The sequence below is a fragment of the Babesia bovis genome (genome assembly GCF_000165395.2).
Source record: "Babesia bovis T2Bo chromosome 4 map unlocalized Chr4_1, whole genome shotgun sequence".
Lineage (NCBI taxonomy): Eukaryota > Apicomplexa > Aconoidasida > Piroplasmida > Babesiidae > Babesia > Babesia bovis.
In genome coordinates, this window is record NW_026261571.1 from 340,452 (window position 1) to 364,374 (window position 23,923).

The 23,923-nt window shown below is 45.2% G+C and overlaps 15 protein-coding genes across 15 annotated transcripts; 6 read left to right on the plus strand and 9 right to left on the minus strand.

Annotated features, from left to right (window-relative positions):
- Positions 1–23: 23 nt before the first annotated feature.
- BBOV_IV005280 (putative Succinate dehydrogenase [ubiquinone] iron-sulfur subunit 1 mitochondrial) lies at positions 24–1,081 on the plus strand. Its single transcript, XM_001610407.2, has 5 exons — positions 24–240; positions 302–547; positions 582–644; positions 679–952; positions 988–1,081. The coding sequence occupies exons 1-5, from the start codon at positions 52–54 to the stop codon at positions 1,059–1,061; spliced, it is 846 nt and encodes a 281-aa protein (XP_001610457.1). The 5' UTR covers positions 24–51; the 3' UTR covers positions 1,062–1,081.
- BBOV_IV005290 (Bromodomain family protein) lies at positions 1,067–3,321 on the minus strand. The gene has a single exon (XM_001610408.2). It carries the CDS (start codon positions 3,269–3,271, stop codon positions 1,097–1,099), a length of 2,175 nt encoding a protein of 724 aa, XP_001610458.1. The 5' UTR covers positions 3,272–3,321; the 3' UTR covers positions 1,067–1,096.
- Positions 3,322–3,781: 460 nt separating this feature from the next.
- BBOV_IV005300 (uncharacterized protein) lies at positions 3,782–4,845 on the plus strand. Its single transcript, XM_001610409.2, has one exon. The coding sequence runs from the start codon at positions 3,972–3,974 to the stop codon at positions 4,821–4,823; it is 852 nt and encodes a 283-aa protein (XP_001610459.1). The 5' UTR covers positions 3,782–3,971; the 3' UTR covers positions 4,824–4,845.
- BBOV_IV005310 (uncharacterized protein) lies at positions 4,846–5,291 on the minus strand. The gene has a single exon (XM_001610410.2). It carries the CDS (start codon positions 5,269–5,271, stop codon positions 4,876–4,878), a length of 396 nt encoding a protein of 131 aa, XP_001610460.1. The 5' UTR covers positions 5,272–5,291; the 3' UTR covers positions 4,846–4,875.
- A 289-nt stretch (positions 5,292–5,580) lies between these two features.
- On the plus strand, positions 5,581–6,543 carry BBOV_IV005320 (putative integral membrane protein). Its single transcript, XM_001610411.2, has one exon. The coding sequence runs from the start codon at positions 5,625–5,627 to the stop codon at positions 6,501–6,503; it is 879 nt and encodes a 292-aa protein (XP_001610461.2). The 5' UTR covers positions 5,581–5,624; the 3' UTR covers positions 6,504–6,543.
- BBOV_IV005330 (HEC/Ndc80p family protein) lies at positions 6,509–8,663 on the minus strand. Its single transcript, XM_051767732.1, has 8 exons — positions 8,252–8,663; positions 8,027–8,216; positions 7,603–7,992; positions 7,342–7,569; positions 6,865–7,305; positions 6,709–6,831; positions 6,620–6,672; positions 6,509–6,584 (listed from the first exon to the last, which is right to left on the minus strand). Exons 1-8 carry the CDS (start codon positions 8,491–8,493, stop codon positions 6,521–6,523), a joined length of 1,731 nt encoding a protein of 576 aa, XP_051623255.1. The 5' UTR covers positions 8,494–8,663; the 3' UTR covers positions 6,509–6,520.
- Positions 8,664–8,751: 88 nt separating this feature from the next.
- Positions 8,752–10,808, minus strand: BBOV_IV005340 (WD domain G-beta repeat containing protein). The gene is made up of 6 exons (XM_001610413.2): positions 10,622–10,808; positions 10,338–10,548; positions 9,820–10,304; positions 9,483–9,782; positions 9,068–9,447; positions 8,752–9,033 (listed from the first exon to the last, which is right to left on the minus strand). The coding sequence occupies exons 1-6, from the start codon at positions 10,651–10,653 to the stop codon at positions 8,840–8,842; spliced, it is 1,602 nt and encodes a 533-aa protein (XP_001610463.1). The 5' UTR covers positions 10,654–10,808; the 3' UTR covers positions 8,752–8,839.
- Positions 10,809–10,936: 128 nt separating this feature from the next.
- Positions 10,937–12,064, plus strand: BBOV_IV005350 (ATP synthase F1 gamma subunit superfamily protein). The gene has a single exon (XM_001610414.1). It carries the CDS (start codon positions 11,082–11,084, stop codon positions 12,012–12,014), a length of 933 nt encoding a protein of 310 aa, XP_001610464.1. The 5' UTR covers positions 10,937–11,081; the 3' UTR covers positions 12,015–12,064.
- A 33-nt stretch (positions 12,065–12,097) lies between these two features.
- Positions 12,098–13,111, minus strand: BBOV_IV005360 (putative ribosomal protein S16). Its single transcript, XM_001610415.1, has 2 exons — positions 13,047–13,111; positions 12,098–12,620 (listed from the first exon to the last, which is right to left on the minus strand). The coding sequence occupies exon 2, from the start codon at positions 12,618–12,620 to the stop codon at positions 12,171–12,173; it is 450 nt and encodes a 149-aa protein (XP_001610465.1). The 5' UTR covers positions 13,047–13,111; the 3' UTR covers positions 12,098–12,170.
- Positions 13,112–13,186: 75 nt separating this feature from the next.
- Positions 13,187–14,168, plus strand: BBOV_IV005370 (putative ribosomal protein L13). Its single transcript, XM_001610416.2, has 2 exons — positions 13,187–13,256; positions 13,502–14,168. Exon 2 carries the CDS (start codon positions 13,502–13,504, stop codon positions 14,108–14,110), a length of 609 nt encoding a protein of 202 aa, XP_001610466.1. The 5' UTR covers positions 13,187–13,256; the 3' UTR covers positions 14,111–14,168.
- Positions 14,169–14,691: 523 nt separating this feature from the next.
- Positions 14,692–15,433, minus strand: BBOV_IV005380 (uncharacterized protein). Its single transcript, XM_001610417.2, has 2 exons — positions 15,196–15,433; positions 14,692–15,093 (listed from the first exon to the last, which is right to left on the minus strand). The coding sequence occupies exons 1-2, from the start codon at positions 15,341–15,343 to the stop codon at positions 14,762–14,764; spliced, it is 480 nt and encodes a 159-aa protein (XP_001610467.1). The 5' UTR covers positions 15,344–15,433; the 3' UTR covers positions 14,692–14,761.
- Positions 15,434–15,797: 364 nt separating this feature from the next.
- On the minus strand, positions 15,798–17,305 carry BBOV_IV005390 (spherical body protein 4 (SBP4)). Its single transcript, XM_001610418.1, has one exon. The coding sequence runs from the start codon at positions 17,157–17,159 to the stop codon at positions 16,041–16,043; it is 1,119 nt and encodes a 372-aa protein (XP_001610468.1). The 5' UTR covers positions 17,160–17,305; the 3' UTR covers positions 15,798–16,040.
- Positions 17,306–17,715: 410 nt separating this feature from the next.
- On the minus strand, positions 17,716–20,731 carry BBOV_IV005400 (Elongation factor Tu GTP binding domain family protein). Its single transcript, XM_051767063.1, has 18 exons — positions 20,516–20,731; positions 20,314–20,456; positions 20,185–20,270; positions 19,648–20,099; positions 19,413–19,610; positions 19,263–19,379; positions 19,072–19,230; positions 18,876–19,037; positions 18,799–18,839; positions 18,705–18,762; positions 18,614–18,667; positions 18,514–18,578; positions 18,313–18,480; positions 18,232–18,277; positions 18,066–18,196; positions 17,954–18,031; positions 17,866–17,920; positions 17,716–17,832 (listed from the first exon to the last, which is right to left on the minus strand). Exons 1-18 carry the CDS (start codon positions 20,676–20,678, stop codon positions 17,768–17,770), a joined length of 2,241 nt encoding a protein of 746 aa, XP_051623256.1. The 5' UTR covers positions 20,679–20,731; the 3' UTR covers positions 17,716–17,767.
- A 243-nt stretch (positions 20,732–20,974) lies between these two features.
- On the minus strand, positions 20,975–22,358 carry BBOV_IV005410 (SBDS family rRNA metabolism protein). The gene is made up of 2 exons (XM_001610420.2): positions 22,143–22,358; positions 20,975–22,088 (listed from the first exon to the last, which is right to left on the minus strand). The coding sequence occupies exons 1-2, from the start codon at positions 22,267–22,269 to the stop codon at positions 21,034–21,036; spliced, it is 1,182 nt and encodes a 393-aa protein (XP_001610470.1). The 5' UTR covers positions 22,270–22,358; the 3' UTR covers positions 20,975–21,033.
- A 243-nt stretch (positions 22,359–22,601) lies between these two features.
- BBOV_IV005420 (uncharacterized protein) lies at positions 22,602–23,525 on the plus strand. Its single transcript, XM_001610421.2, has one exon. The coding sequence runs from the start codon at positions 22,652–22,654 to the stop codon at positions 23,477–23,479; it is 828 nt and encodes a 275-aa protein (XP_001610471.1). The 5' UTR covers positions 22,602–22,651; the 3' UTR covers positions 23,480–23,525.
- Positions 23,526–23,923: the final 398 nt, after the last annotated feature.

The window sequence follows — 23,923 nt, forward strand, 5'->3', positions numbered from 1 at the left end:
GCGAGTCCCCAAGTGTGATTTATATACAGTATCAATGGATTAATATTAGCAATGTCAGTTTGCAATTATGGTTTAATAAGGCGTTGCGCCAGGCGCCTTTCTGCGAATGGCGTTACCTTTTCTGTTTTTAGGTACTCGCCTGAGAGTGGAAAGCGTCCTCGTATGCAAAGTTATAAAGTGGACACCGCTGCTTGTGGTCCTATGATATTGGATGCGCTTATAAAGATTAAGAATGAGCAGGTGTGTTTTTAGTGTTACATGTGTCGGTCTGGTTTTTGTCTGTTATGCTAACGAATTTCAGGATAGCACACTATCTTTCCGTAGAAGCTGCAGGGAAGGTATTTGCGGCAGCTGTGCGATGAACGTTAACGGTGAAAACTGTTTAGCATGTCTCCGTTCAATTGAATCGTGTACAAACCAGGGTAATTCTGTGGAAATACAGCCATTGCCTGGTATGTACGTCTTACGTGATCTTGTAGCGGACATGACTAATTTTTATGAGCAGTACCGTACAGTTCAGCCATGGCTTAAGCGAAAGACTCCTAAGGTAGGGTGTTGCTATATATCCTAACTTTTAACAGTCCGGTGAAGCCGAATTTCTGCAATCCAGGGAGGATCGTGCTCTTCTTGACGGCATGTATGAGGTAGTTTATCTGTGTGTTGTTTAATCTGTATCAGTGTATTTTATGTGCTTGCTGTACTACATCGTGCCCGTCATATTGGTGGAACCCGGAGCATTACATTGGTCCTGCTGCGCTTATGCAGGCATATCGTTGGATAGAGGACAGTCGTGATGAGTACACCGTCGAGCGTATGGTTGATGTGAATGACAGCATGAAGCTTTACCGGTGCCACGGCATTCTCAACTGTACTCGGGCTTGCCCCAAGGGTCTTGACCCCGCTAAGGCTATAAGCAAGCTAAAGGCCAAGGTCGAGGCTTCAGCTGATGACAGTAGGTTTCAGGTCTTTTGAATACAATTACCACAGCGTGGCGTTCAATTGCGGCATCGGAGTACGCCAAGAACAACCAGACACCGCTAGGCGGTGGTGACAAACAATAAAGTGACACTTGTGATTAAATTACACACGATATAGTTTATATCCTAGCGTCAAAGGACTCAGCTATTTGTTCATCGACGCTGCGTGGCTTCACGCCGTTCTGCTGCGCTACCGTACCGTGATGTATAGCTTGGCCCTTCCACTCCATCCACGCGGTCTTCTTGCCCTGTTGTCCAGGGGTGCCGTCATCATTAGCTGGAGGCGACTCCACGTGATCTAGGAAATCAGCATGGTCGCCCATGATACCGCGAGTCAGTTGTACCTTTTCGGGCTTCAACTCGTCCACTGGCGTGTACTCCGGTAATGATGTATCCTTGACACCAGATTTAGCTGTACCATTATGGGCCCCTGAATGCTCCTCGTCAGATGACTCAAAGAAGTCATCTGAGCTTAGGAAGTTAGATGCCACATCCGATATCTCGGAACTGCTGCTGCTGGAAGCGTCGAACATCTCTGAGGGATTCGACTGTGTGGTCGCTTTATTATCACGCTCACTAGTGCCAGGCTTCACTGGCTTGATACGACGGTTACGCTCCAATGCTGCTTGCATGTCCTCGAGGTTGCGCTTAGCCATTTGGTTGATATAAACAAACACACGGCGTTGCTTGTCCACGGAGAGTAAATTCGGGTCAAACGTGAACGACGTGTCATTCATGAACACCTCGGCTAATATGCCAAGGTCATCTTCAATAAGCTCCAGTGCCGCCTTACGCTGGTTAGGGGCTAGCCGCGATAGGTTGATATCCAATGTACGTGTTTGTGCTGGTGTGAGCCCGCGCTCAAATCCACCGGCCTTCTGCAACCCGGGTGGAATAGGCGCTGGTGGAGGGGGTACGTAACCAGTTTCGGGTGCGATAAAGTTGCCAACGTAGCGCATCCTCGATTCGGAGTCGCTGAGATCGTATCCATCCACACCAGACTTTTTGGCACCATGTGATGACTTGGTATTACCCCCCCTCCTCTTATTTCCGCGTTGATTGGCGCGGATAGAGTCCACGGGCATCATATACTCATCTGCAGACGCTACCGACGACAGCTCGTTAAAGCTGTCGTCGTCATCGTCATTGTACATAAACTGGTCGAGAATGTGTTTGTGGCGGTTGTTCTGTGCTGCACGTCGCTTTTCAAGTGGCCTGCTAAGGTCTATATCATCCATACTAGAGAATGAGGTGGAAGCCATCTTGCTCTTGCGATTGAACGTGGCTTCATTGTAATCGAGCAATGTAGAACGCATGGCATCCTCACCGGTAGACAAAAGTTCACGGAATTCATCCGGATGAAGGTAGCGAGTTTGACCTAGCTTTTCTTCGTAAGCGCGGGCTAAATGCTCTGCAGCCTGCCATATGCGATTATCGGGAGGGTAGAATAAAAAGGCATTGAAGAATATTTGCCTAACATCACACTGGAATGCGAATGGATTAGGATACTGCCTAAGGTGTAACCGCTCGATTATAGTGTAGAAATCCATAGGTGTCTTAATAACCTTGGAATAGGTGGGAACACCGTCGGCCACGGGATCAACAGGGTACCAGAACCATTTGTCGCTATCCAGGTATTTCAACTGTTGCAACAGACGGTATGCGGTGTACTCCCATGTGTTCCTGGGCAGCTTTGGCAGGTTACGACTTAAGACGGGTACAGCGCGATAAAGCTGTTGTACCTGGCGCTGATCGTACCCTCCTATGCTACCTGCTTTCTTCAACGATTCCTTTTGGGTCTTTTGTGGTTTCTCCTGCTTGACCTCACGGTAGTTTCCATCCACGGGGTCCTCGGCAAACTCTTCGTAGTAACGTACACGCTGCTTGCGCTTGCGTAACGAGCGCTTTTCTGACAAGTCATATGATGATACCGTTAAAGCATCATCATCACGACTGTCTAATGACTGCAGTGTCGATAACGATTTACGCGTTCGACTTTCAAAGGAGCTGCCAAAACTGTCATTTAAACTCAAGGACGGATCAAGTCTGGTCTTCTTGGGTGGCTGTTTGGCAGTTTCATTGACGTAAATAACAAAACGAAAGTTCGCATGTAAGATCAAATTGTTTATACGCTCTACTTCACCTTGGTCTATAGTTAGCTCGCCACGATAGTTTAACGTCTTCGCCGAATCACCAAGAACACTGTCCGATTTGTCCACAGACGGTCGAGATTCGTCGACAACGTCAGGCACATTCACTGGTTGCTCTTCCTGAACATTTGAGTCGCCGTCCATCGTTACTGTGAAATCCACATCCAGGTAATGTGAGGAACAACTGATATGACATCACCAGTTCCAGGATTTTGATCTATCTTCCTACGTGCATTTAATATACACGATCCTGTATGTCCAAGATATAGCAGATCAATCTCGCTTTGCATCTAAACAAGGAAATGATAGTAACATCACCTCAACCTAGTAGCGCTGCTGCATACTATACTTAAGAAAGTCTAGAGTAGCTTTAAAATAAATGTTGGCACACACTTTCATATGGAAGAGTACCAAATAACTAAATACGCATCCACTCGATATAGGAGTTGGCACATTACGTCTCGGGTGATGTGTCGCGCCGGTGTTTAATTTCGGGCGCCTTCTCAGCGCAGAGGCCGGCGTAGTGTGCTAGACTCTTTCGGTATCAAGTACAATGGTTAATTATCCATGAATGCCAATTTATATGGCAGTACCGATGTCCTAATACCCCACCCGTTAATTACCGCTACAGTAGCTGGGAAACATATTACAAAACCGCCGTAAGGTGGGTTCCTTTCCAATGTGTAGCTCTATTAGCAGTGGAAAAAACGTTTACTTATCGGTAGACCTAATAACTGATGTTAGAACTATTACGCGCGTCGTATGAGCCGCGTTCTTGAGTCACGAAGTGCTGGCTAATGTTAGTTCTAAACAATGTTCCAGAATACAATTGAGGGGTGTAAATATGCCACCGGTAACATTTATCAGCTACAGAGAGGATTGGCGAGCAACTGTGTCGGACGCCGATGCCGCTAAGAACGATTCAGGTATAGATCTGGATGAATTCCTCAAGGAATGCCAATTGCGCCTATCAACTGATACCGCTATAGCTACACCTAAAAAGCAATATGAATACGTGGTTAGGGGTATATTCAAGGACCCTTGTGTCAAGTTCGATCCTTTGCAGGTTATGCCTTCGGAAGGAAAATCGGACAGGTCTGCCGTACTTTTGCACGATCCTCTCTTTGAGAGCGATCGCTATCGCCAGTTTATAAACACACTCTCTAATTTAATGGAAACGCAGCGTTTGGAGGTTTACGAACGCGTGATATACACACGGAAATCAGTAGCGCAGTCTCACACTGCTGTGAACTTTACCAGTAAAGCTGCGACGGATGACAACACTACGTTGGAGCTGCTCATACACAAGCCTCCGAGTCCACTTGCTGGTAAATGTACGCTGGTTGAATTAGACAGGGACAGAGTCGTGGCATCGGCTGAAGATATGATCATACGTACTGTTGGAGGCACTGTGGGCATCGACATAGTCTCCGTGCTTCCCATGGTAAACTTTGAGGTAAAGAATCGCATGTTTGTTTGTGGTCACGTATTTGGGAGCCACTATGGCACCGCTATGCAAGCGGAGATAGCCGTCTTGAGGCATTACCTCGACTGCAACCCGCAGACACCACTTTCGCCAAACTGCTTCCTTGTAGAAATCAGGTTCATGGGAGAGGGTGACATCGAGAGCTGCAAGGCTCGTTTGCGAGAATATACACAGCTACTCTACAACTACGCAGAGTTCTCGTTTGAGTGACCGTAGTACACATCGCAAACACACTGAGTAATTATATTACACAGAGTTCTATTTAGAAGTCGCTGACCCTACCCATGTGGCTCCAATCGCCAAACATGGTAGGTTCGTGCATTTTGTATACGTTGCCAAATTCCTTGGCTCCGTTCTTGAGTATCGGCTTGGTCTGGGAAGCATCCTTGGCGTCAGTGGTTACAGATGTGCGATGTGCCGTTCTACTGCGTTCTGTTCCCTCGGTATCATCCTCCTCTCCAGTACATGTGAGTGAGCCGTTGGCAGACCCGTTATCACAGCTTTCTACAGCTGTGGCAGCCGGCTTTTCCATACTTACGCTAGGGCGTAAGCGTTCCGATTCTACTGTTACAAACCTTGCACCTAACATGGGCTCCGCAGAACAGCCAAATATATATGTCGATGCCAGGCGACGCCTGGCAGCAGATTCAGACGCCATGTTACAAAAGGACTTGGCTGCTGCTGAAGTTTTAACGGCAGCGGATGTCGATAATCGGCTAACCCCGCGCAAAAAACACGGGTTTGAGCAAAACTGCTTGAACAGCATTGTGTCTATTGGCCTTAGATACGTGAATATAACACCTATGGTAGTAGTAATCCTTTCAATAACTCCTCCAGGTAACCGAGAAACAGGGTGCGATAAATAAATAGTAAAATAGTGGCACATTGAACCTATAAACACCATGCCTCAAGCTTCGACCCCAGCCAAACGGCTGCCGAAACAGATGGACTGTTACACACCACATTGATATTTATTGGTACATTCGCGGTGAATTGTTAAGCGAATGGCCAATGAAAATGCCAGATGATGGCGCTTGGAAAGATACAGGTGGCTTAGGGGCCAATTCAGAGGAGGTAAGCCATGATGACGTTTCCCCGGACGCCGCGTCCTCTGCCACCGGCATCACCTACTTTGACGTGGAAGACTTAGATGAGAATGAAAAGAATCTGGTATTATTTATGTGTCTTTGTTCATATTTGGACTGGCAGGATCGCTTTGCCGATGCCTACAAGGAACTCCTGATACAAAGGTCCTTAGAAACGGGATCCAAGGACCCACCAAGTAAGGATGCTCTATATACCATTATGCGGGAGGCAATGGTGCAACAGAGGCGTTTCATGCGCTCGGGTGAGCCTTTTGACGATGATGATGTGAGTGTTGCCTCTGATGATATTGAGAGGCCATCATTTCTCCGTATTCTTTTGCGTGATTACAACTTGGAGATGTATGTAAAGATAATGCTGCTATCATTTCTTTTGAAGATGCCTGCTTACAGTTACATTATTGTCACGACTTGCTACTGTTTGTATGTATTGATAGCAATTAGCATCGTTAGGATCTCCAGGCTACCTTTGTTTAATTGGTGGATCACGAGAAAAATCATCAATGGGTGCCTCTACACTTATCGCACAACTGGTCGCGTAATATCGTACGTCCGTGGCTTTGTAGCCCCTGGGGACACTGACATCGCTGGTAACGTCGATACCCCTGTTACCGATACGTCTAACGACTTGCCGAATCAAGTAGAGGTTTCGGAGCCTCGCGAAGCCACTGCTGTCCAGCGCCCATCGAGGTTTGCTAAGGCCATGTACCAAGTTTTGGGGGCATATTTTTTCAGCATTATGCCTTGGTGGGAACCCAATCCCCTATACATCGAGGAAGCGACATAATTTTTGTACCTATTACATTATGCTGTATTTTGTTGGCGTGATTTATTCTCTTGTAAAATCCTGTTTTCCGTATCGATCAGGCTGCATAATATCATATGTTCTAGTCCCGTACTTACTCTTGCAGCATCTCGCGGTTTTCCTGCTTAGTATTCCGTGCGGTTGTATATGCCTATATGCCGTGATAAGTACCGCTTCATATACCTACTTCCTTTAGTTTGTTGACTGTTTCCTGCCATTTGGTTTGGGCTTGGGATTCCTGTTCTCGTAATCGGTTCTGGGCCTCGGCCACTGCCTCCTGGATTCCGGCAAGCTCACTTTTGGCACGTTCCTTCAGTATGTTATATACAACACATGTACCTACCAGCTCCTCCATCTTAGTGGCGCGTATGCTATTGGCCACGTTCGTGGCCTCAGCTTGCAAAGCCGAGTCTTTCTCTTCGCGCAGCTGGGTCTGGAATAGCGATGACACCTTGCGGAGGGTGTCTGAAATTTCCTTTGCGATTGAATTATACAGTGATTCCAACTCCTGGTTGGATAACTCCAGGGCTGTACGTGTATCCCTGCTCATGCGCAGCATATCTCTATCTCGGTTGATCATTTCGTCAACCACGTTACTGTAGGCACTGGGTGGCACCCCCAGGATATCGCTTGTATGAGTGCCTTTGCAGTTAATCTTAAGTGGCTCTAGGCTGTGCCACGCCTCTGCATACTGCCCCTTGTTCGCCAATATGTTCTTCATTGACTCGTGCAAGCTCTCTAGGGCGCTGCCAGCGCGCATAACCTGGTCCTCGGCCAATTGGGTCTGCAGGTACGTATATAATTGTGCCTGGATAACTACCTTAGTGCCCCCAATCACGATCTCGTGTTGCAGCTCTTTAATCCTTCTATTACTATCCGATATATGCGCCTTAAGCTTCCTTATTGCCTGGTTAAGTTCAATAACTGCGTTCTTGTTTATATCCTGTTTCTCTATAATCCGTTCAAGCTCACGGTTCTGCTCCTCTTGTAGTGACAAGGCAGCCTCCTCTTCGCGTAGGGTGTGGTTATGGGACTTCAAAGCTTCCACCTGTGGCTTATGTACATACCCTAGGTCACTTACAGCGTGCAAACACGAACCACGTATGGATGCAGTGAGCTCTTCGATACGTTGCAATTCAGCTTTAGCGGTTTTCATCCACTCCTTAGTGCGGGAGTAGTTCTCCAGCTCATCCTGTAGGCTCAGAGCTTTGTCGCGCACAACCTCAAGTTCTATCATTTTCTTGTCCACGGAGTCCTGGGTCGACAGTATGAGGTCTGATATAGCGCTTTGGAAGTCCGCCATGAGCTCGACGCTGTTCTCTTCACCTCTAACGTAAAGGTTAAAGTGCTTCCTAGCTTGCTCCGTTACAAAATGGTCCACTGCAGATGTTGAGATGGTAGCCTGGGCATTTATACCCATGGGTAAATGTTGCCTTTTAACAGCCACATTGTCAAAACTCTTGCCGAAGCACTGTAATCGTGTACATAGCAGATAATATACATACCTCCTGCTCATAGAGGAGCAACTTGCACAACCATGAAAGTGCGATCAGGTTAGACTCCCACTGGTGGTCAGCAGTGGGAGTACGCAGGTTAGAGGTCTTCATGATGTGCGGGTATGCAAACTCTTTAAAAAACTTGGGGACCTCAACAACCATGTTATCCTTGGTTACGTTGGCACTAGGGTCCAAGAGCCTGGAATAAATAGAGTCGTGCGGTACGTCCATTACCTGAATAAGAAGTTCCATATATCCAACAGGGTCTGCAACGGTGGCGATCGCAGTAGATCCTTGGCTGAGCATGGCTGGAAGCCCTTGGTGCCCAGAAAGGCCAGAATGCACTGGACGCATTCCTTCTTGTTAGCTATGGATGACTTCATTACAGATTGCTGCATTGTACGAGTTACTGAAGATGCAGGCTCTCCGGTTACAGCAGCCTTTACATTCCTAGGATTAGACAGAATGGAATCCATGGCACACTATACACAGTGGACTTCTCCTGGACTTGTATTAACCAAGGGCGTGCCTAACACATTAATTGGATTGGGTTGTCTAGGTCCATGTTACACAAGAATTCTTCCTCAGGAAGTGGTAATTATAGAATCAAGTACCCAGTTGGTAACCACTCTAATGCTTTACATATTATGACGTACACATCCTAGTTCTATATAGTGTATTGTGACTACACAGGACATATATACTACCACGCGCGACGGGCGCGCTTCTCTATGGAAGTACTAACATCGTGGCTCCTGGAGCCAGTATGTAGTGTAAACCACTATAGCACGGTAAGCCGTGACAATTAGACTATAAGTTGCATCATCGGGGATACAGGAGCTTGATGGTACCATCGAGTGACCACGTAGCCAACACGGCATCTTGGGGGTGATGCGCAAGGCCGATAACATCTTTTTCATGCACCCTGAAGGTGTACTCCAGTGGTCCTGCTTTGTTGAAACAGTAGAGCTGGTTACCTTCACCGACTGTGTACACCCAGTTCATTTTCCGGGACACTGCACTTATATGTTGTTACATAGAATAACCTACCAGCGACATCAAGGAAGTTACTGTTTGGGGCCTCCTCTATACTGTAGTTCCTTACTGATATCCCATTTAGTTTGTATATCACCAATGAAGTCGAGCGAGTACATACAAGGATGAGCTCATCGGTTCCCGTGTAAGGCAATGCGATAATACAGTTCACAGCGCGTGGTGAATCATTGGGTATCTGTGTTCCTGAGCCAGGACCCGTGTACGCCAGGAAGGACTTCAACAAATCGCCTGTTCGGCTGTCCCACACCTTGATGTAACCGTCACTTGAACCTGTGATCACCTTGTTACCGTCATAGGAGTATATTGCTGCGTTCACTATTGAGTGGTGCCCTTTAAATTCTTTGATGGATCTACCTGATTTCAAACCATGGATCCTGGATAGCCATGGACCGTGTAACGTAGAACTTACTTGGCAGTTTTGTCAAAGGAGCCAGTTAATAGGCTCATGGAATTCCGGCTAAACGTCATACATGTCACAGCACCGTCATGGGCATTATCCATTTTCCTCATACACTCGCCGGTAGCAATCTTCCATATCTTTATGTTGCCATCCTTGTCACCACTGGCCAGGATCTCGGAGTCGCGACTTACCGCAAGGCTCACGATCAGCGTGTCGTGTAACATGAAGCGATCGTTTTTCTGGTATTCCAGATCTAAATCAAGTTGGCCACTATGCCAATTCCAAACCTCAATAAAGCCATCAGAGGACCTGGGTCTTATGTAGCACTTTTACCCAAGAAACTTACCCCGATATGAGATACTGCCCGCTAGGTGTGAATACTACGCATTCGGGGTGCGATGACTCAGCAAACCGTATAATCTTGCCCACATCCTTGACGCAGAGCTCGTCACCCTTAGAGCTTGAGGTGGATGTATTTCGGAATAGATCGAATTGCCCACTGTCTGATATTATACCTACATTCTGCTGCCATTTCATGGCCATTCCAAGTAATGCCACGAGTCTAGATGGCGGTACACTGTCAATTTCATCTTTAAGTGCCTCTGCCACCAGGGCGCGCCTCTTATCCTTAGTCAGACTCTGCTGTCCTCCGGAATCAGATGTGGCGGCTGCGTATATTTCACGCGTCTCAGCTGGACGTTTTTTACATATTCCTTCCAAATTGCGATATGTTTCAGGTGCTTCTAGCTGCATTTCACGAATTGGTATAGCATTCTCCAGCACTGCCATGGCGATAGTACCCTCCCTGAGGTCAACCAATTCGCGTATTATCTGGGTAATATGTTGATACCAATGGGTACCTACCTGATCATATAGTTTAAACAAAGTGCCCTGGGACAGCCTCATGGTGTCCACGACATCCAAAACACGGTTCCACCGTCCCATGTGTACATCAGCTATCAGGGAATCCACGCTTGGTACACATTTCAGTGATATACCACTTTCTTCTTGCAGCATCATCAGGGACTTGTTTAGCTTATTCTCCTTGAGGTATTGAAGGATCAACTTTATTACGCTGTAACGCATTTATCAATGTCTAGACCCCAAAAAACACCCATAGCTTAATATGTATGGACCCTAAAACTTACTCTTCCGACGCAACATTCACTGATCTATCCATGGTGGATAAATAGAGTCCCTGTATCCGTTGGTGCCGAATGTGTAACGGTTAGTCTACCAAGTGGAATCCTGTAGTACCACCCTTCAGCAATACTTACACATTATAGTTGTAAATAGAATCATTGTGTTAATATCATTTTACAAGAATGAAGAACGTAATTGGACCTGGTTTATCGGAGTATTCAGATGGTATTCCGTAGACGGCGACTTCCCCATCCAGTATATAGTAATGCACTTGCGGGTGTCTGGTTTAATGTATATGGGCATTAGTTTTTTATAGATCTGGCTTAAGCAATATCACACGCTCTAGGGCACCCAGAGGTTGATCAACTGGTACTACGTTGTCTTTAGACTGCAAAGACCAGTGTACGGTCTTTTGTGATACCATTGCCCTGTAAGCGCAATAAATATCATACACACGTGATCACAATGGCAATGTTCACTAGGGTAGTTGGCGGTATTGGTTCGTCAGTTACTGTTCCTTTGCGCGCTGATGTGTGCTCTATATCGTTACAACGCCGATTTTTCGGCAGTGGCGATATGCAGACTGTCGCCACGCGTATAAAGTCCGTCAAGTCGATTCAGAAGATCACGAAGGCCATGAAGATGGTTGCTGCATCTAAGCTTAAGGCTGACCAACGTCGCCTTGAGGCTGGTTTACCTTTTAGTCTACCTGTTCAGGACGTCATGAACCTGCTACCCATCTCAACTACTGAGACTGCTGGGAAGAGCAATGCTATACTCGTGTTAGCTTCGGATAAGGGTTTGTGTGGTGGTATTAATTCTGCTGTGGCCAAGATGACAAAGGGCATCCTTGCTGGAGGTGAATCTGGTGGTACAACATTTTCTGTGTACTGTGTAGGTGAGAAGGCGCGCAGTGCCTTGGAAAGCACGTATGGCAAATACTTTAGAAACGTGTTTACTGAGCTTTGTCGCACGCCATTCAACTATGCGAAGGCTGCCTTGATTAGTGAGTCTTTGCATAGGGGCAATCACGATCGCATTCGTATCGTCTACAATCACTTTAAGAGTGCCATCAGCTACGAAACGCGTACGCTGGATGTTTTGTCTTTATCTCAATTCAAGGCTATGCACAAGCGGGAGTTGAACGTTTACGAGACTGAGCCTGAGATGGCTGACTTGTTCCCTGATTTGTACGAGTTTTATTTAACTTGTTGTGTATATGGGTGTATGTTGGATTCACTGGCTGCTGAGCAGTCTGCGCGCATGTCGGCTATGGACAACGCCTCTACCAATGCTTCTGACATGCTACAGTCTCTGACGCTGAAATTCAACCGTGCTCGTCAGTCGAAGATCACCTTGGAGCTTATCGAGATTATTGGTGGTGCCAACGCCCTGTAATAACAAGCGGGCGCCTTGCAACTCTAGTGTAATATTCACTGTAAATTCTTAGCTTATGCATGGTGGATGCTTACTACATATATCTTATATAGCTACAGCTTAAGAATAAGTAATATTACCGCATCTTGCGCTGAATCGTAATATTGATCAGTACGATCAACGGTATGACTTCTGGTAACGTGCACGAGCACCTGGACCACCGAACTTTTTGGGCTCACAGCGACGGGGGTCAGCGATAAGGAGAGACCTGTCGTAGCTCACGAGCTCATCGACAATCTTCTTCTTGGAGGCCTCGTCAACAAATTTCTGGTGGAAAGCGACAATAGCCTTGGCAATAGCTTGTCTAATAGCGTAGATCTGAGCAGTGAAACCACCACCACGGACACGGATCCTAATGTCGATAGTGGAGAAACGCTTGGAGCCAAGGACGTATAGTGGCTCCAAAACCTTGGTCCTCAAAGCATCAGGGCGGATGTGGTCCAAGGGACGGCCGTTAACCCTGATCATACCGCTACCCCTGGTGCAAAGGGCAACTGCAACGGCACGCTTCTTCCTTCCGAAGGTCTGGACACGCTGTCCTCTTGTTTTAGTTGGTTCGTCTGCCATCTGAACAATATATAGCTCCTAGAAGTAGATTTCGTACCAATATACAACATATCACATGAGACACAAAGCAACGTAGCACATAAACCAAGAACCACGGGATGTATATCCACAATAAAGCAGTATTGAAAGCGCAATACTATACACCACTATATTACGAACGGAATTGCACGAATGGAAGCGATAATGGACCTGAATAAATCACATTCCACGGTACCTTGCACAACAAAATGGCAAAGTATCGATTATTACCCAGGCCATACCCGTTCCACGGTCGTAATGTAACACCACATGAGAGACATAAAAAGTGTAGAACATGGTGTTGGCTGGTATATCGCGTATTAGGTCACTTTGACACGCGACAGCTGCCACGCGCTCACCACCATGAGCAATATCTCCCTTCTCGGACCAAATCCAACAATAACTCACCTTGGATTTTAATTTATATGTGTAGAGGATTAATCCTTTCGATGGAGTTGGTTATTATATGCCGGTATTTCATTACCACGGTCATGTTTCGAGGCTTCTCCGTTTACCCCACCCTTCGAGGCGGGTCCCACTGCACATTACTCACGGCTGTAATACCATTCTATAGCCGCAGACTTACAGTGTTTCTCTTTTATTAACCGAGGTTGCAAGGTAGGTTGAGTTTGGTTTCTATAAACTGTGTATATCTCCGTTTAGCCCTCCAACCCAGTTGTCCTGTGCTTTATCCAGGTTATATGTGCCTTTTGTCTGGTATATAATCCAGTTTCTTTTGATTATATATTGTTTAACGGTTTCTAATACTACGTATGGTCTGGTTGATATATTATATTACGGATTCTTGATCGCGCCCATATTAGGGTGTTTCGTATTCTTTGTTTTATACCATTTTTTTACAGATGAAGCACAACAACGTCTTACCCAACGCTCATCGCGTGAAATGCAGCGGCAAATTCATTCGTGCTGAGCTTGACCAGGCCGGCAGGAAGAAGCGTCGCTTGCTTGCCCGTAGGCAAAAGGCCGCTAAGGCGGGTGTGACCCCTGTGGGTTACTTGCGTCCTGTTGTACACATGCCAAGTCGTCGTTACAATTACAAGGTTCGTCTTGGCCGCGGGTTCACTATCCAGGAGCTCAAGGCCGCTGGTATTAGCAAGAAGGTGGCCATGAGTATCGGTATCGCTGTTGACCACCGTCGTTGCAACCGCAATGCCGAGAGTTTGAACCTCAATGTTGAGCGTCTGAAGACATATTTGTCTAAGTTGGTTATGATTCCTCGTAAGAAGAAGGCCTGCAAGGGATTCTGTGGTATCCCTGATGACACTCCTCGTGAGAAGTTGGCCACCATGGTTCTCAAGCAGCAGAAGATTAAGGAGGTTATGCCTGTTGTGCAGCCATTCGTTGCTGAGGCTCCTCGTGCCATTACTTCTGAGGAGGCTGCTGCCAGCGCCTGCGATACTTTGACCCAGGCGAGGAAGGCCGCCAAGGCTAAGAAGACTGATGAGGAGTAAGCGGCTGCTTTTGGACAAAGTGACTAATATTCCTTGTAACCTTTTCACTTCTATATAAGATGCAATGGCGATATACCACTTTGTGATCTCTGTAATTGCCAGAGCTGTACATTTTTTAGTGTTGATATTCATAGTGTCTCCACAAATTGGTACCTCCGTTAGATCTAGAGTTAATTTGGGTAACGGGGCAATGCCTTGTGGAATGTTAGTGCCTCTAGTAATGTTACATTTACCCTAGATAAGTATCATGACCCTAGCGGTAAATACATGGTCTTGCATAATGTTCCATTATTGAGATGGAATTAACACGTAACAATATAAGCGTTTTAACAACACAGTTAATAGAATCGTGTATAAAGTTCGGCATTGATGGACTGAATGAAGAACTGCATTACGTAATATCGATTGCATTACAAGGGCAGTAGATCTATAGCACTCTCTGTTACAAGTTTAGTGTAGAACTACTTAATGGACTCCATGGTTCCTGGATGTAAGTATAAGTATGAACAACGTTTTAGTATAGCATTCAAATCAATCACTAACGTGATTAGGCAGTATATACCACTTTGGGCTATTGTTAACATATCTAAACATAGAACATTAAAATCCTGGTATTAAAACCAGGGATAACATGGTATGTTTTATGTGACTTTAAATTTTATCGCTTTCTGGTAGTCCTAGGGTTGAGGTTTCGCGGTCTACCGTTAAACCAGACTTGTCAATTGGTTTGTCTTCATAGCCGGTAGGTTCACAAAATGCGGCATCTATTTTCTCATCTTCTGTTCTTGTTACGTATCCATAATGTTCTATGGCCAATTCATTTACGTGTTTCTCATCAACTAGGTCGGGCATAATACTATGTACTTCACCCTGGTCCTCAGTTTTTATTTCTGTTTTGTCTTCCACATCCTTTATAACATCCAATATTTCCTTGTCTGCAGTGCATGTTATATCTTCCCCGGTTTTTATTGTTGAGGCGTCAGCTGTAAATAATGACTCATTGTATGGTATTGTGTAAGTACACTAACATTCCTAGTGGCTATACCAAGGGATTGCACGAAGTGCATATTTTTTCTTCAACTAACCACATATTGATATATCATCATATCCCGTAAGCATTTCCTGTATCTCGCTAGCGTTTGGCAGGGCATCTGAAACGGTAGAAGCTGGTGGATGTGTCTTTGCTGGTGCTACCGGGGGACTGGTCTGTTGTTTGCTACAAGTGCATCCCATTTTGTCTAACGAGTATATATTATTTGGTATATGAAAAAAGTTTTCACTTATATTGAGATATACTAGAGATGGGTAAACAACAAATCAACAGATTTAACCGTGTCTTTATCTGAATCAATAAAAACTGCAGCTAAGGGACATTGAGGATGTCTAAAGCAATGTGTTTATAATGTCACGCATCTATTAATGCATCTATGAGTTACATACTGCCACCCAATAGTCCACCTTCTATAAGTGTACCATTTCATTGTAGATCCTGCCGTTTACATGGCTGATGCCTGGGTATATACATAAAGTAGATACTGATAACTACTAAAAAGGCATGTCAATGGATTAGAGTGCTATTTTTTAGTCACACTATCATGGCATATCTATACCAATTTGCCAACCCGTACGCACCCTTGTACAAGAGTGAGACATGAATCCTAGATTAACTAACCCACGCAAATCACATACAAGGTCAAAATTACATTAGTTTTACAGTTTGGGAGCCAACACAAAATCATTGATGGCGTCGACAAAGTCACTACCAAATCAAAACAGTACGTGTGTTGAGTGTTGCCAAAGGCCACATACAAGTAACGTTACCTCATGACAAAAAAGAAAGCAAAATCTTAACGGTAGATTTACAAATCTAATTGACAAATACTATGCTTTCATCGTGATGACGATATAACAATCAGGGGTGTTGAATACCTTATTCCTCAATGTCGGCTGTGATTTCCTCCTCTTCAGCCACTTCCTCTTCTTCCTCCTCATCTTCCTCAGCACCCTCCTTGTTCTCTTCCTCTTCCTTCTCGGCGTCCTTTTCGGCTTCCAAGCGTGCCTTCTCTTCAGCCTCATATCTTTCTCTCTCAGCCTGTTCCTTCTCCTTGAAGGCTTCGTAGTGGGTTACCATTTCATCGTTGTCAATTTCCCTAAGGGCGCCATCAACACCGTAGAAGTAAATCTGGCGGTTTTCAGGTCCGTTGCGGATGGAAAGAGCAATGAGTCTGTCGTCACCGTCGTTGATAACACTGCAACCAGCGAAGTGCTCCTTCTTGTCAGTGGCCTCCCAGAGAGGGTTGCCCTTGAACAAGACCTTGTCGGCGAGGTAGCAGGGGGCAGCGTGGATGCTGTACCATGACAGGTCGTATACCTTGTCGTCCTCAGCAACAAGGCATTCGCTCTTAAGATCGGTTTCACTGATGTCAATAGTGAAGGTCTTGGCAATCTTGTTCATGAACTTCTCGTATTCATCGGCCTCAACCTCCTCGAAGTCCTCGGCTTCATTGCCAGTGGCAGTGAAGTAGATCTGCTTACCATCGACATTGACGGAAACAGCGGTGTCAAAGCAATTGCGGAAAACAACTACTTCATCAATGAACTTGTTCTGGAGGTCAGCGTGGAGTATAGCGGGGGCGGCTTCATCAGCGCCCTCGGCTTCCTCTCCATCCTCTTCTGACTTGGTCTCAGTCTCCTCAGTCTTCTCCTCTTTGCCTTGCTCTTCCTCTGGAACAGGGATTTCAAAGATGGGGCTCTCGGACCATGATACTGAAACGAGCTTGAAGGGGAAAAGAGGCTTGTAGTGAACGGGCGTGTGTGCAGAGTCGAACTCAGAAGTCTTAAGAATGCGGTGGGTGTTGACGGGCATGAGGAGATTCAGGGACATGGCGTTAGGTGCACCATGAACCTGGACATTAGCCTCCTCCAACAACTCATCATATGGTTCCTCTACTTCAATGGGATACTCATCAGTTTCCTCCTCCTCAGCGAAAACCTTGGCGTAGCTGATAGCAGCGAAAAGAAGCACGTGACGAAGGGAAATGGCCACCATCTTGCTTACCTTGTGCAATTACTTAGTAATAAGATGACGCCTGATAGAACAGTATTACGATATTATCAGGTATATTATATAGAATATCCCAAAATAAAATCTAATACCGTGAACGTATCCGTGTGTATACGAAAACACAGACAGTTTTGCCCTTCCGGTATTCCGGATCGCGCGCTGTGATGCATGCGCCCCCATGGGCAATGTCACCCATATAAGGAGTTAGGGTGACTATAACCCAGACAGGGCCCTGGAGCATTACATTGCCACGTTATTCCTGCGGCATAATATACATAATGGCTATATGCACATTCATGTTGCACCTTGTATGCTTTATGTGCCGTAAGGTAATTCCATAAAGCTAGACCTTATGTCAGTTGACCAAGAGAATTACTGAATGTCTATTTTTGTTTCTCATAGTGCTTTATACATAGCAACACTGCTTCTTGTGTTGTTATAGATATGATAACTACGATTTTAAGTGGGTATTATTTAATTTTTTGGTAGGCGTGTACCATAGTGATGTAAATGTGTCTCCAGTGGAAATATACATGCTTGGTGTATACACCGTTCCCAAGTAACATGTGTGTACATCCTGTCCATTAGGTTGCTCAATCGATTTCGTTTATGGTAGCTCTTGTGAATCCACATGGTGTAATGGAGAATGTGGCATTACCTAATCATGCTGATTTGCTGGCATAATGCGTACCATTCGTTAACGCCCTTAATGCCTTAGTGTATCCAAGCATGTGCTTCATTGGTGCCTGCCATGTATAAGCATAACTATAATCACTAACTTTGGCCACTATAGTTGCCGTACTCGAGTCATCTTGCTCGTTTGATACGCTTAGTACATTAGCTTGTCTTTCTTTCCTCTGGGTCGATACATGTTATTTTACACTAACTCACCAGATCCGATGTAATGTTCCCGACATATTCACTAGGTGCCATGATGTTGACATTTACTATCGGCTGGAAGAGGTCAATGGGTACCTTGTTGTATATGCTCTTCATAGCTCTTGATGCGATAGTCTTGGCCCCTGGGCATGTTGGTTTATGTATGTTTTGCTCTAACCAGCAACATTAGATGTTGGCAGCAGCTTGATTTTAGCGATTTTCACCTGTGAACATTGCTTTATAGGGACATCGGACTAACTCTGGTGTTTATCATCGATCCCCCGATTAGCGGTCCTGCAGCCAGTGCATTGGACAGAAGCTGCCTGACGTTATCCAATATATCTCTGGTGTTAGCATCGATTGTGGCGGCGTCAGGTTCAATCTCAGAACCATCAGGTTTCAGGAATATTGCCGAGTCATGTTCAACCTATATATGATGTACTGAAAAGGTACCACCTACTTCACACATGAAGAGGTCACCAGTTCGTCCATCGACGTTATCCAATGCGTCACTTGACTGCTCCCCTGCTACAATGTGGATATGCTCTCGTTAAACAAACCCATAGTGGGTTCCATAGGCTCCATGATGATTTCCAGACCAATCTGCGTTTTATCTGGGTACAGTGTTTAATGGATCAATCCAATCAATACCTTCTGGTGTATCAGTTCCCGTGTACAAGGAAGCTTCAACTTTTTCGGCTGGCGACTCCTGTATGGTTTGAACGATGAAGTAAGTACCATTTACCTTGTAAGCCACCTTCAGCTGACCTATTTTAACTGGTATGCCTAGTTACATATGCTAAGTCGCGAGACTAAATTTACCGTAATCGTCCTTGAGTATTTCCGCGATTATCTCTATGTGGAACTCGCCGAAACCACCAACCACTAGCCCGTCTAGTGCATCTGGATCATATCGGTAGTATACAGTTGGGTCCTCGATCTTTATATTCTCCATAGCATGGAGTAATTTGTTGTTGTCAGACTCTGTGAAATGTAGGGTCACTATTAATTGTATTACCATTTAGTGCCGTAAATGTGGCGAAACATACATATTTCGCAGGTGCATTACATTTAGTCACTAATGCGCTAATTTGGTCCGATAACCCATGTTTTGCGTATTTGGACAATAGGTGGCCGGTCCTCACGTGATGCATCCCGCTGACCATGGCAATGTCACCTATAACTTCTAATAACAGATATTCCCATTACCTTGCACAATTATGTTGCGCTCTTGGTATGTGTTGGCCTGAATTTTGTATATTTTACCAGCTTGCTCCATCTTCTTGAGATTGATATTATGTAGCCGCATACCGGGTACCAGGTTCCCTGCAAGGTCTAAAGTGGAGATTAGCAGCTTACCGTGGACCACCTTGCAGAAGGCGTGTATACGCGATTGCGCACCCCGAAGTGTCTTAAAGGTGTACAGTATCGTCCCGTCATCTTCTGCGCTGGGATCTTGACTTATACCCGCTGGGTATGGAAGTAGACAACAGACCGCATCCAGCAGCTGGTCAACTCCCGCAGTAGTAACTGCAGACCCGCATAAAACGGGTGTTACTATATATAGCATGTTTTATATAGCACATATTCATACCATTTCCCGTACGAACATAGTTCGATAAACGTTTGATGACTATTTCCTTGGGGATGTATCCTTGCCCAAGGTATAAATCAGCCATCTCCTCGTCCATATTAGCGATGCATTCCGTTAGTGTTTCTAGAAGATCCTGGTATTCTCCTTGGTTACATTCCCTTGGGTCCAATATGGATATAGTACTCAATATATCCCGTGTCTTGCCCCTTTGCGGTGTATTGATCAATAGCGGGTTGAGTCTAAGCTGCTTTTTTATAGACGCCATATTCTCGTCTATAGAGATGCCAGGTCTATCCATCTTGTTGATGAAAACAATTTTCGGCATCCCTTTGGGCAAGGCAGCGTTGAGGTGCCTGGTTTGTGCTTGTACCCCTTTAGTCCCATCTATAACGATGATACAGCCATCTATGACGTCCATGGCACTTATAACCTCTCCGCTAAAGTCCGTGTGCCTGTATAACTGTTAAATGCTATCGATAGCTCCAGGAATTCAGATCAGTTTGTGCTATGCCGGGTATAAATATCGATTAAACACACCCTGGAGTGTCAATAACGTTAATATGGCAACCGTTCCACTTGAAGCTTGAGCATGCTGCGCGGATAGTGATGCCTCGTTTAATTTCCTGTGAATTATTTTGTAATACCGCGCTGAAGCACTTGACTTACCTGTTCCATAAAGTCAAGCTGTATCGATGAGTTGGCGATATTGCGTTCTTCCCGCTTATTAGCCAGATCTATGAGTGCCTCAGCTAAGGTTGTCTTTCCAGCGTCAATATGCGCTATGATTCCAATGTTTCTAATGTCATTAGCTGTATGTAAATGTCATAAAGTAAGTCTCCAGGGATTAGCGCAAGACCCTAGGACTTACTGGTATAGGAATCGCGGCATATATGGGAGAAATGCCTCCCGTTACAGTGCCCATTCTGTATGTTACTGTGACAGACATTGTATTTTCCATTTAATGCTGCATATAGGCAACTATAGGCCCGTTGGTGTGTTCTACGTGACATGTAATGTCTAAGTAGTGCCATAACGGCCTTGTAGATTGTATGTATAGCTGCTTGCAGTATCACTTCAATGTAGATGCCTGGCGATACTATATATCAACCTTCCATTATGATGCTGTATGTCTAATAGAAAAACGTGCTATAATCTATATGTAATACCACAATGTGTATGGTTTCCTCTGGGTTATGTCAATCTGCACTCGTCTAACATAGGCTACACATCAGTTGGAAATAGCGTTTCCACAAGTGCAAAAGTAATTCAGATGTCTTATTACGTACTACGCTAGATATTAAGCTTTAGGGGATACATGTATTCCTTCCAGAGGGTTGCAATGCAACCCTCTGGAAAACTCCATTCATAGAGTGCAACGTGTTATATTTAATCATCAAGCGACGCGTTTTTGCGACACAGCTCAAGTTCCACCAAGTCTTGTTCCGATACCGGTGGCAAACCCTTCAGAGCGAGCTTGTTATTGATCACGTGCAGCTCCGATTTGCAATGTTGTCTATACGCTCCCGCCGTGTTGAATTCCAAAACACAGTTGGTGCACTTAAACGCTGCCTTCTTTTGCTCCTGAGCTGGTGGCGCCACTTTTTTCTGTTCCTCTGGAGACTCTATCTTTAGCTTCTCCATGCCATCACTCATATCTTCATTTCGCGCCAGAGGTACTCCATTCGGCGTAGCGTCGTCTGTTGGCACATTAGAGGCTGTATCCAAGGCATTGGCCTGTTGCGATAATCCTCTATTGCCAGCATCCTTAACATTCAACGCAACCAGTTGCAACGACCCTGGTGGTTGCAAGGTGTTTGATATGTAGTCATCAACGGTGCGATATATCTTCGTGCAACATAAGAACCTGATGTTGACCACCGCGTCCTGCCTTTGGTGGTTATCATCCCTGGAGTCTTTAGCTTTCCGGTTACCAGGGGTAGATTTGGCCTGTGAGTGGTCCACATGCTCGATGTATGCGTTTTGCTCACTCAGGAACTGGAGCACATCGTCTCTCTGGTTCATGGCGCATGTAATTTTAAGCCGCATCTGTGACCTTGCGATTTCATTTGGATACAGCTGCTGCAGATGCGCCAGTGCTTTTAGTGCTTGCTTTTTAGCAGGTTCTCTCAGTGACACGCTGAAAGCACTAGATTTCAGCGTGTTTTCAATAAGAGTGCTAGTTAAAGCGCGACCCGTTTTAGGGTTAATTGCCAATTCACTAAGGATAGTGACTACATCCTTAAACATCGCTTGCAGCATTTGGTTGCGCTCCTCTTTGCTAACCTGCATCTCACCCTTATCCAGTATCTGCTTGCATATGGTATCGATGTCTTTAGTCCCAAACGCCTCCAGGAGCTCGTCATTTTTAGCCAGCTTACCCTTAGTTATACTGGTGAATATACAGGGTGTTTGCAGGACCTCTTGTATATCGGTTTCAACGCCTACATAAAGTAAATCGTATTATAACCCAGTTCCTGGGTATAGAGCATACCTACCTGATCTCCAATTAACCACTTTGTTCTTGTAGCAAGCAATCTCGAATTTCTTCCCGCCAGTCTTGAGTCGTACAGTGGCCACATTGGTCAATCTGACCTGTCCTATAGGCTGGAAAAGTCCACACATTTATATATCCATAGCGCCTGTATATCACAAGGTAATGATTGGTCTCATGGAGCGTTATATCGGTTCATACTAAATTCAGGCGCTCCACTACGCTCAACTGTCCATAAGGCCATGGTTCAAAGCAGCCCATAGCATTCATCGGTACATAGCTATAATTTTCCCCGTTAAATTACAGGATTCTTTATTTTCCTTATCGTGATATATTAGATCTAGCACATTTTGTGGGTGTTAGTGTATGCGCTTCCCGGGTAATATAGACACCCTGAGTGGCGTCGATCCGTTGTGGATGGTATATATCTATTTTATGAGGGCACCCTAAAGGAGGAAACCATTTGCCAAAACGAGTTAATTGCTTTCTACAGCCCTAGCAATAGTTTACAAGATGGATGCTTCCGACGACATAACAGATGAATTGCTGACACTACCCGGCTTCATACGCCGCAATCTGCTACTTATGCGAGAGCTAGATGTCAAGTTCATATCGCTACTGGAGAGTGCTAAGAGCCGTGAGAATGAAGTTCTGTCAACGTTTACCGATACCCCGTCTGAAGCCGCGTCTACTGCCGAGACCAAGGTGGAGTCATCGCCGTCACCCTTGCGGCGTCAGGGCTCTGATGGTGATAAAAGCGCAGCAGGTACTTCCAAGAGTCGTGCAAAGGGCAAGCAGAGTACCGAAAGTAAGTCCAAGGCTGCTAACTCAGAATCAAAACGCCAGTGTCGCGGTTCATCGGCAAGTTCTAACGCCACTTCTGCAACTGATAGTAGCCCACCTGCTGCACCACCGTCGTGTATTGACCCTGCTACCCAAAAGGAGATTGATGCAATACAAAGTCTACGTATGGATGCTATGCATTTAATGTATGAAAAACTAGCTATAAACGACCAGGTAACATCTATGTTAAAGGGTGAATACGAGAATTTGAAGAATGTATTTGACAATATGTACCGTGAAATGGAGAATGCAGGTCAGATGACGGAGAAGCTGCGCGCTTCCTTTACTGTCGCCAAATCTAAATCACCAAAGAACATGGATGCACTTATATCGTCTACTGAAAAGGATATACTGGGCACTGTAGAGGGGTCAACCATATCGGCATCCAATGACCCCGAAACCAGTACACCGAGCAAAGCGTTAATCAACGGCGTAACGAACAGCGCACTCGCTTTGAAGGATGACGGGGTGGAATCATGTGATTCAACAATTATTTGAGCTAGAGAACAATAACTCGTTGTAACGTTCCCGTTAAATAGTGCTTAGCTGTAAATGGTCCACTATCTAGTATTAATTGTGTAGCTCCCATTGTTTTTATCATTATTTGGAACAGATTTGAAAAAAACATAGATATTGGATATCCTAGATACAGGAACTTGGTAAATATTGTGTGTAGATTCTTACACACCAAGTAATGCTCATAATAATTAAATTCCAACGGGAACCCAAAAGAACCATTGTGAGTCATTTCGTACATCAATATTCTATGCTGCAACACGAACTTCTGTTTTATTTCAACGCTGCCACATTACCCTCCTTTGGTAGTATACCCTGTCTTATACATTCAACACCTCGGTTTAACGACCATTATATGCATTCACTGAGGTTGCTAATATATATTAGAATTGCTTGGGTGTATATAGTTTTATCTGCTCTAGGGTG